This window comes from Cornus florida, unplaced genomic scaffold (genome assembly GCF_030987335.1).
Source record: "Cornus florida cultivar Cherokee Brave unplaced genomic scaffold, ASM3098733v1 CherokeeBrave_3.0.0_Hap2_Chr08, whole genome shotgun sequence".
NCBI classification, from domain to species: Eukaryota; Viridiplantae; Streptophyta; class Magnoliopsida; order Cornales; family Cornaceae; genus Cornus; species Cornus florida.
Window position 1 is genome coordinate 74915121 of NW_026775578.1, and position 11469 is coordinate 74926589.

The 11469-nt window shown below is 32.8% G+C and overlaps 1 protein-coding gene and 1 pseudogene across 1 annotated transcript; both read right to left on the reverse strand.

The window, feature by feature from the left end:
- Positions 1-3251, reverse strand: LOC132268134 (putative glycerol-3-phosphate transporter 1). Its single transcript, XM_059768877.1, has 3 exons — positions 3136-3251; positions 1014-2095; positions 1-892 (listed from the first exon to the last, which is right to left on the reverse strand). Exons 2-3 carry the CDS (start codon positions 2014-2016, stop codon positions 327-329), a joined length of 1569 nt encoding a protein of 522 aa, XP_059624860.1. The 5' UTR covers positions 2017-2095; positions 3136-3251; the 3' UTR covers positions 1-326.
- Positions 3252-8138: 4887 nt separating this feature from the next.
- On the reverse strand, positions 8139-8244 carry LOC132272285 (small nucleolar RNA snoR100; annotated as a pseudogene).
- Between the last annotated feature and the right edge of the window lie 3225 nt (positions 8245-11469).

The window sequence follows — 11469 nt, forward strand, 5'->3', positions numbered from 1 at the left end:
TTTAACTCATGTCAACTCAAGTTTTGCTTGTTTGGCAACTAAAATTAAAACAACAAAAACTGCACCCAAAGTACACACAAAATGTTCTTCCACTGTCATTTGGACCATTTTCATTATCCTATATACATACTAAAAGTGTACACATACATATGTGAACCAATTGGCCCACAAATTTCCCTTCCATGCTAAAAACTTCTTAGTGTGAAAGGGCTATCCCCTCTAAATCTAAAAATGACCGAGGGGCTGTGATTTAGAGCTCGAAAAACACTCTCGAAGCATTACACACAGGCATTAAAAAGGAAGCCTTTATATCAACTTGAATGAAATCAAACTTCAAGTGGAGCTGGATGAGGCCTTGAAGAAGGGGTACATTGTGACCTTGACTTCTGAAACCTTGCAGCCACTTCGGCCACGACAAGCCTGGTTAGAAGCAATCCCGCCACCAGAGCCGATGCCATTAGCATTGAGAAAACCCCATTCCAGCTCTTCCTAGAAATGTAACCGGTTACCAATGGTCCAATAGCAGCTCCAATAGAGCCTGTTCCGTCTATAATTGCTGTCACAGTTGCTAGTGCGCGTGAGTTGCCTTTCAGTGAGCTGTGTGTCCCAAGGTCAGCTGAGACCGCTGTTGTTATAAGAGCATAAGGCCCGTTCACAAACATGCCAGTGATTAGCATGAAAATGATGTTTAGGGGCAAAGAGATGTGTCCGTAGCTTCTGTACAAGTAGAGAGCAGGGATGGAACAGTACATGAAGCTTGCAGCTGTTATAGCTCTGGCATCCAGGTGATCAGAAATGTGGCCTGCAAGGATTCCTCCGACCACACCTCCGACGTCAAACAATGTAGATAAGTTCCCAGCTGCCTCATCAGATAAGTACTTGCCATCTATAGCTGCAACATCAAAGATATAACAAACGAAACTAAGAACACATTTTCATAATTGAAAAAGAGACGACTAACAAAATTAATACAAATAAAAGCAGAATAAAACAGTTCGGAAACGTTAATGTACCTGTGTGGCTAATGTAGAAAGGAAGCCAATAGAGAAATGTATAAGCAACCAATTTAGCAAAGAAGAGGCAAAGAGCAAAAGGAGCAACCCCGGGAATTTTCCATGCTTCTACAAACCCCACAGCTTCCTCCTTATCTGTCTCCGGTTTCAACAAAGGTTCGGTTATTCTCTCTCCACTTTTCTTTGGAGAGTCTAATTCATCTTCATCTCTATCAGCTCCAACGGAATTGGGACTGACCGGCAAGAAAAACAAAACCACCAAACCAAACAAAGCAATAATGAGACCGGGAACAACCATGGACCAACCCCATCCATACTTCAATAGAGCCGAAGCAATCAAAGAACCAGTGATGTTTCCGACAGATGTATGAGCATTCCAAATCCCCATCACGAGCCCTCTCTTTTTCTTCCCGAACCAGTTCCCAACCACAGCAACAACGGAAGGCCATCCAGTGGATTGCAACAAACCCGCAAACATCTGGACTATTAAGTAATAATAGAAAAGATGGATGTTTGCAAAGTACCCAAGTCCAAAGAGTGAAGTGAACAAACCAGTTCCCACCATTCCCACTGTTAGAAAAATTCTAAGATCCATTCTGTCACCCAAATGTCCCGAGAAGTACATTCCAACTGCATACACGGAAAGGAAAGCCACATCAAGTTCACCGAGCAAGGCTGTGCCATCGAAACTGTTAAAGGGCGCCCAACCACTTCCAAGCACCCATGAGACTCTGTTGCTTTCAGACGGTTCTTTAGCGTAGGTTCTTTGCCATGAGAAGAGCTTCAAGCCCACATTTGGTGATTGCGGATCAAGGGAACTTTTGACAATGCTTGTAGTCTTTCGAGTGGTATGGTAGCTTGTGTATGCAAGAAATGTTACAATTAGGACGATCGCTTGGTGTGCTTTGAAAGAGAGGGCGGATTTCTTTCTGTACTCTAGGAATCGGATTCCGAGTGGCTTCCTAGAGTACTCCTCTGATTCCAATTCCGGAAATGAATCCATGTATGGGTTGTTACTGTGAAAGAGATAAAGAAGAAGAAAGGATTGAACTTCCTCTTGCAGATATCCAAAAAAGAGCAAGCTGAAAAACAAAAGAATTAAGGAATTAATACGATATGCAAACTATACAAACAAACCAACGATTAGACAAGAGAATCGACTCACAAATTTAAATATAGAATTAGAAAGAACTAAATCTAAAAACTATAGAGCTTTATTTTGATTACACTTAATCAAACATGAAAGTTGAGATGTAAAAAGTTAGGCTCAATTCGGATTGATGATTTGAGTAGTGTGGTTTAAACTTAAATTTAATAACTTTGATTTAAATTTTAACAAAATGGATTAGATGGACTACTTCAACAGCCAATCTTTTATATAAACATTTGAAAATTATTCAATTTCTTGGATCAAATCAAATCGAGTTCAAACTCACTCGTTTTAATATATAGATATAACAAACTCACAGAAAGACAATTTCCTGAATTTTATACAAAATCATCAAATTCCAGACAGTATCACAATTCCCACTTAGGAAACCACTTCAAACAAAGTCATCAAATTCCTAGAATAACTTCCAGGAAGAAAAAGGCAAAAAATATAATAAGCACTACATGGAAAATCGAATTCAAAATTTTCCCTGGAAAATCCTTTACTTTCCTTCTGACCAAAAGGACAACATAGTATGAACGAATCTGAAGCAGAATTAAAAACTGATTGAATCCGAACATGACTAGATTTTTTTTTAATCAAAAAAATGAACTTCAGATCGACTGATTCATGAACAAAACACTAACAAAATTGCAGTACAATTAAAGCATTTCAGACATGGAAAACAGTAAATAACTAAAAAGAAATTCTGCAAACAAATTAATGGTAACCAAAATAATTTTTTTTTTTAGAATCCAACACAAACCCACAACAAATTTTCCCTTAAACAAGTGTTTGAACAAATACCCATCAATTATTATTGCTTATTAACGATCATTTCTTGCTTCATGTAATTAATCAGAGAAAAAAGAAAAAAACGGACAACCAAAAAACACAACCTAAAAAATGCAAAAAAAAAAAAAAAAAAAATGTTTAAGTTTAAGAGACATTGGTGCAAATATAAAAAGTTACCTTGCTTAGTTGAAGAGATCAGATCGCTTACAAACGCCTCTCTCTTGTTTGCTCTCTCTAGAGTCTCCTCTCTGCCTTTTTCTTTCAGTTGCTTAAGCTTAAGCAACAAGTGAGAAATGGAGGACTTTTAAAGCAGACGCTTGCTCATTTGAGCAACTGTGAACTACCGATAGTACCCTTGCCTTTTTTTCTCTCTGTGTTTTGTTTTTTTTTTTTTAAATTACGTAAATGGTAAGGTAGATGGCTTTGACTGACAAGTGAAGACCCCTCGTCATGACACAAATATGATAGAAATACGCAAAAGAAAACTATGTCTATGCGTATTTTGCTCGTGTTTGTTTAATATTCCCCCATTAGAAATCAAATGGGAATCCTTTGACATCAAACAATTTTATCAAATTAAGTATGCTTGCACGTGGATAGCATTTGTTATATTAGGAATATCAATGTACACAATTATTATTCTTATTCTTCTTATTATTATTATTATTATTACTATTACTGATAAAATTGTTTAACATCAAACAATTTTATCAAATTAAGTATGGTTGCAGCGATAGCATTTGTTATATTAGAAATATCAATGTACACGATTATTGTAATTATTATTATTATAAATTATTATTATTTTTGTCAAACTTACATGTTCTTTTTTCTTTGTCATTGTTATAAATATATCTATTCATAAATTCGAGATTTACGTTATATACTAAAAGTTACGGAATAATCTATGGAATAAGGAATTTACAAACCTTTTGTTAATTAAGCTACACTTGAATTTGAACTGAGTATAATGATATGTGTGGTGGCATCTACTATATCAAGAATATCAATGAATCCAATTATTGCAATTGTTTGTTTGGATTTTTTTTTTTTTTTTTGTCTAATTCACTTTCTTTTTTTCTTTGTGCGTTTTAGGAATATTTCCATTCATAGGTATGAGATCTATGTTTATGAATTGAAAGGTCCAAATGATGAACATAATAAGGAATTTTGAATCCTTTGTTAATTAGGCGACACTTGGATTTGAGTTGAGTATAATGGTGTGTGGTAGCAACTACTATTTCAAGAATATCAATGAACCTTATTATTGCTATTATTTTGTCTAATTCATTTTTTTTTTTTTTTTTCTTTATGAGTTTGAGGAATATTCTTTTTCATAGATACGAGATTTACATTTATAAATTGAAATGTTCATATCAACAAAATAAGAAATTTTGAGTTTTTTTGTTGATAAGACGACACCGGAATTTGATCTGGAAAAAAAATAATTATAAAAATAAATTTTGTTCATTTTATTTTTATATCATAATCTATGTCATTAATTTGGAGCATAGGTAAGATGTTTGTTATTTTTAGTTTTTTAAATTTTAAACCAATATATTTGAAACCAAAAAACTTTTAACTCCTATTCTATAAGTGTTTCTGATGTGTTCCTACAACGTCAAACCAAGAAAAAATTATTCAAAATTCCGAATAGAAAAAATTATTCAAATATTCAACATACATTTTTAACTGTGTAGAGTTATCTTCGAAATGAATAACATTTGAAAAGTGTAAAATTTAAATATATACCATGTATATATACTTATTTACATACACATAATTATGTATATACACACATACAAGCAGACCTATTTTGATTTCAACACACACTAATGTTCAAAATCTTCAATACCCAAATCCTGTCCGCCACATCCACCTGCCTCCGTCCCCGCCCCCGCCGCCGCCGCCGGCCGCCACCCATGAATACAGTAATTACACAATTACAATAGGGTCATTATTGTAAATCAGTACCCAGCTGAGCATGAGGGGATGCGTAAAGCAGGTAAAGTATATTCGCATCTCGAAACAGAATAATTCGCTACGGGGCAGTGCATATTCTCCCACCATACAGGTCCGGACCCACTTCTGCCACGTGGAAAATCCAAAATGGGAAAACGCATGGACGAGTTTTAAAGAGAAAAAGACGTAGCTAACGTTCTTGGCTCCCAGTCAAAGGCATGTCCGATTCAGTATCCATATCCATATATATATATATATATGATATACTATAATATGTGGGCCCTCAAAGAAACATCAGGCGAAGTTTCGTAGTCTGGTGCCATTCGCTTTCAACAGGCCCATCACATATGGGCCTTCCCAGATGAAGTATTCTTGGAGCATCCGCTTAAACTGCCAAGTTAAAATACCTGTGGCCAGCAAGCATTGTGAGTTATGAATCTCTCTCTCTCTCTCTCTCTCTCTCTAGTCTCTCCCTATATTGACACACACGTATAAGCATATCATTTTCACAGATACGGGTGCTCAAGAATAATATAACTATATTTGTGTGATCCAACCCGGTTTGAATATTAGTGGTCGAGCTTGAACTCTATTGGAATTAATTTTGACTTAAATCGGAGTGATCGGATTCGATTTGAATATTAGTGGTTAAGCTTGAACTCTATTAGTTTAGTCAATTTTAACCTAGATATGAATTTTTAACACTAAAATTGATTAAGAGAGAAAGTAATCATAGCAAGTATTTATTTGCAAGAAATAAGATTGTATGCATATTGGAACTTGAACCGGATTGACTTGTACGTTTAGTCAATTTTGATTTTGAAGTAGGATTTGACACCAAGTATTTGTTTATAAAAAATAATGTTGCGTGTTCGAACTCAGATTGAATATAATTTCTCGATCTTAAAACTTAAATCGTTTCTCAAAAGAGTTTGATGCATGCCAAAATTGATAAAAAGAAAAAGCTAAATTACACTGATCTCTTCTATGATTTGACATAATTACACTAATCTCTCATATGATTTAGGATATTATTCGAATTTTTCATAAAAATAAAACTAACCAACACGGATCTCACTTCTATGAAAGTCATCGCCATTCAATAACGAATTTTGTTGATGTAATTTACTTAATTAATTAAAATGTCCATAATACTTTTATCCCTACCATTTTATAACATAACTGTTGCTTCACAATATGTGAACATTTCAGTAAATTAGACTTGTCTGTTAGTGCATTTGACGATCTGTCATACGGAAGGGAAGTCCGTATAAATTAGTTTCATTTTTAAAAGAGGTTCGAGTAATTTTCTAAATCATAGGAGATGTCCCTGTATTATGGCAAACCATGAGAGAAGTGCGTATAATTTACCAAAAAAAAAATCATGAAATTCAAATTAGTCTTGATGATAAAATATAATAATAATAAAAATAAATAAATGAAAATGGAAATGAAAATAAAAGCTTTAAGTTAAATTTTAATTAAGCCTAACTTAACATTCCTTTCACTTGTGGTCTTACATTAAGCATGAAAGAATATGAGATTGAAAAAGGAAAAGTTGAAAGCTCCCTTGAATAATCACAACACCATTATTTTAGGGTTAGTTTGGTGCAATGGAATGGAATAATTTTTATTTCATTCTTGTATTTGGTGCCCAATTTTAAACTTGGAATTGTCATTCTCCACTATTCTTGGAGAATGGTTATTCCATCAAAATTATTCTACCTTTTCAAATGACCATTTCATTCCTACTTTTAAAAAATACAAACTAAAAAAAATATTAAAAAATAAAACCTAACAAATTACAAACCCACGCCGGCATCATCGTCTCCTTTATCAAACCCACCGTCGGCATCATCATCTCTTCTGTAGACAGTGAAACATACAAGAACACCCAACCCATTGTCTAACAAACATAATATTGATCTTGAACTTCAAAGTGATGGATATCAAGACACAACAAAAAATCAAAAGTAGATCTGAGTGAAGCAAACAGTGAACAGGATCCAAAAGCACTGAAGCTTTTTCGTGATTTTCTCATTGATTTTGTGAAAGAATTGCTGAAACCAACTTGGGAAGAGGGTCGTTCATCACCGCTGATCAAATCACCGCCGTTCGTTGCCGCTGATCAGATCGGATTCGTCCTCACCCTTTTTCGATCGCTTCCTTCTCCCCATTGCCTTTTCTCGCCTAATCTCCAACACCTCACTTGCCCAGTTTCTTTCTTCTCTCTACTTTCTCTCTTTATCTCTTACCCCAATTTCCTTCTTACATACCTCTTTCTAACCACTGGATTAAAAAAATTTTGATGTTAATTTTTTAGTTAAATTTTTTTTTTTATTAATGATAAAGGTAATTCGGAGAAAACAATATAAATGATGATAAAGATAAAACAATATAAATTCATTCCATTTCAAATTTTAGTCCAACTAAACAAGTAAATGGAAATTATAATTTTATTTTTACACATTCTATTATTTGCAACCAAACAAAAGAATGAGAATCATCATTCCCATTCCATTTCATTCTTAATTTCATTTTCATTCCATTTCTTTTTATTCTTGCGCACCAAACCAGCCCTCGGTACGTTACCATATGTGGCCACATGAGTATTATAGAGCTATCCTTAGGCCTGATCACAGTTCGGATTGGATCAGTTTGGGGATAAAGTTCAAACCGAACCGGTCCCCGCAGATTGGTGAAAATTGAAACCGAACCGATCCGTGGAGGCCTTCAATCCGAACCAAACCGATCCGTTACTTCACGGATCGGACCAGATCGGTTTCCACAGATTGGGCATAAAACAAACTTAAATCTTATCATTTAACTTACTACGATATTAGATCTCCAAAACAATATTATATCTGAACCCAAAATAAAAACTAAATATACGGAAGAAAGGAATTCAGATTTGGAAAAATCAAAACAAAGTCAAATATGGAAAAATCAAAACAAGGAACTAAATATATCAAAGAAACGAATTCAGATCTGGAAAAATCAAAACAAGGAATAACAAGAGTCACCAAGATGATAAAGATTTAGAACACCCAACAGTGCTTGTTAATAGAAAATCTATATCAAACGAACAAAACAAAATTAATTAACCAAGGAACATGATACAAGAAAATACAAAAAATGATATAATAAGACTTTACTAGCATATATTTTTTTTTTCCGGAAAGTATAAAAGATTTATAGCAAAACAAAAAAATAAATATAGATGTAGGTCTGATCCAGGCCCCCAAATCAAAAAGCTACAAGCATCAGAGGGGGAGACATGATGACCCTTCATTCTCTGTGCACTTTACCATGCTTCCTTCATTCTTATATTTCAAAACATCGGCTTATTATACACAGATATAGATCTCAACGATGATATATATATATATAAGAGGAGGAAGACAGAGGCGAAGAGTGAAGATTGAAGAGAGAGTCACAAAGGCGAAGAGAAGAGGGTGAAGAGAGAAGACTGAAGAGAAGAGGCTCAGGGACGGAGGCGCGGCTGAAGTGTAATGAAATGATATGAGAGTAAGATAGGGTTAACTTAAAAGAAAATGAATAAAATAAAAAACAAAATACGGTGGTAAGTAATAAGTATATTTAATATTGTGTGTGTGTGTGTATATATATATATATATATATATATATATATATATATATATATATATATTATATTAATAGGCAACGGTTCGGTTCGGATCGGTTTTTTCAGGATCCAATCCGTTAACCGAATTGCGAATACCAGATTGCAAATTTTTCAAACCATCACCGAATCATGAGATCTGAAAACCGAACCGAACCACACGGATCGGATTGGTTCCGACCGGATTGGCGGATTAACGGATTCTTTACTCACCCCTAACTATCCTACATAAAGCCTTTCCTAGATGATAAATATTCTTGGATTATTCACATAAATTGCCTAGTGCCGACAGATACATGTGGCCAACAAGCATGGTATTCATATGTCATTTCATTTCAGTCGGATAAAAATCCTTTCCGGCACAATAGTGCATCTATTTCAGCTGATGAAAATAAGTTCGGATATATTTAAAGATGGATCCATGTGTGTGTTTTGGTAGGTTCAAGTCCATCCCAATTTTTTTATTTTTTAAGTAATTTTAGTCCAGCTAAAAAAAAAAAAAAAAAAAAAAAATTACTGATATTATCCAACCCAAAATAAATTAGCCCGCCCCAATAATAATTCCTAAATCCGCACATGGACCATGCACCTTAGGAAAATATTGTGATATTTGGCCTTGCATTCCAATATTTTCCTAAGGTGCATCACAACTTTTTTCTCACTGACTCGGACAAATATACTGTTGCGTCGGAGAGGATTTTAATCCCTCTCTACTCCCTATTAATTCACAAGAAATTAAATTGCATGCATATTAGAATTCAACCCGGATATTGCTATTGAACTCGAATCCGATTGGCTTGTTTAGCCAATTTTGACTCCGACTATAAAATAGAGTTTGACACCAAGATTGATCAAGAGAATTTTTTTTTATAGACTTGAATATTACTCCTTGAACTTGAACTCTTCTTGTTTAGTAAAAGGTTAAATTAAATCTTAGACAACAAAATAGATAAAAGAGAAAGACATCAAATTTGAACAACCTTTGATGATCAATGAGTTATAGTTAGACTTGTAAATGGATCGGGTTTGATCCGAATCCAAACCAATAAATAGAATATGAATTAAAACATTCAATCCGATACTTCGTTAGCAATACAAATCAGATATGGTTTATGGTCGATCTAATCCAATAATATTCTAAACCAATATAATATATAATATAGTATAAATATATTATTTGATGTTATAATATATAAAATTTACATATCATTAAAATGAAATTTTGTCATTATTATTATTTTTTTCTTTTTCCCACTCCCTATTTTGTCTCTCTTTATTCTATTTTTCTTTAATAAAAAGTTAGATACCTACTTTTCTACTATTTATATATATATATATATATATATATATATATATATATTAATTTTCTTCTCTCCTTCTATCTTTTTTTTTTCCCCCTATGTTTTGCTACTCCCTCTACTTATTAAATTTTTTTTAGAATAAAATATTACATTTTTCGAATCAAATATCCAATTAATAACAAAATTAAATATAAATTTAATCATAAATAATTCATCAAATTATTGAATCGAATTAGATCATATATTTTTCTTTTGGATTCATTCGGACCAATCACAAGACTAGCTATAGTAAAGAGCGCGTTTACAGACATTTTTTATCTTCATGAGTTGAAAGGGCAAAATCATAAGCAAAGACGGACCCAATGCATTTGGAGGCCCTTTTTGCAATTATATACCTATGAAATTTCAATTTTACCCCCTGAAATTACAAATCCAAAAAAAGTTCGGGTTTAGTTTTAACATTTAAGTGAGCCGAATTGGATGTACATTCCATTCATTTGTAGTCCTACAAGAGTGGAAGAAAATAAAAATATAGTATAGTAACGTACAGATGTGGTACTTATTGTTGGAATTATCCACATAAATTGCCAAGTGCCAACTTATACATGTGCCCACCAAGGACACACTTGCTCGTATGATTTTCATAGGCATGAGGTTTTTAAGAAAAATATATCTTTATTGCTATATCAAACTCAACTTGGGATAAGGCGGTCACGTAGGCCGTCAATTTAAAAAGATCTCAAATTTAAAAAGATTTCAAATTTTATATCAAAATACAAATATAATAGTATATATTTGAAATATCATTACTTTTCATTGTCCAACGTAACTAGTATTAACCAATTAAAAGATATTCATTTCAGGCCATAATTTTCATAATTAAAATATATATATATATATATATATATATATATATATATATATATATATATGTCATAGCAAGTATTTATTGCTTCATCGAACACAACTCGAATATTATTGCTTGAGGTTAAACTCATTCATTTAGAGTGTGTTTGGCTGCATGAAATTAGAGTTTTAGAATTAGAATGGGTGGAATTTGAAAAAAATTTGGTTCAATTAATTTTCTTAGTTGTTTTTTTTTTTTTAAATTTCATCATTCTAATTCTAAGTCTTTAATTCCATATAACGGAACATAACCTTAGTCAATTTTGATCGTTGAAGCAAAATTTGATATGGTTGAATAGCTGAACAAGTCTCACTTAATGTCAAAGTCAGGTCGCAAAGAACAACCACATGTGAACTGTGGACACCAATATTAATTATTGTAATAGAAAAGATTTATCGTACCAAGTATGCACAAAAATAAGATTGCATGTTAGAACTCGATTTCGATATCAATGCATTGATAAAAGAGTATATTTACAAATACTGTTTATGAATATGTTGGGAGTATAATGAGCTGAATATTATATATATATATATATATATATATATATATATATATATATATATATATATATTGTTTAGATTTGCTTTTGTTAATAGATATAAGGGTTAGGGTTTACATATATATATATATATATATATATATATATATTGTTTAGATTTGCTTTTGTTAATAGATATAAGGGTTAGGGTTTACAA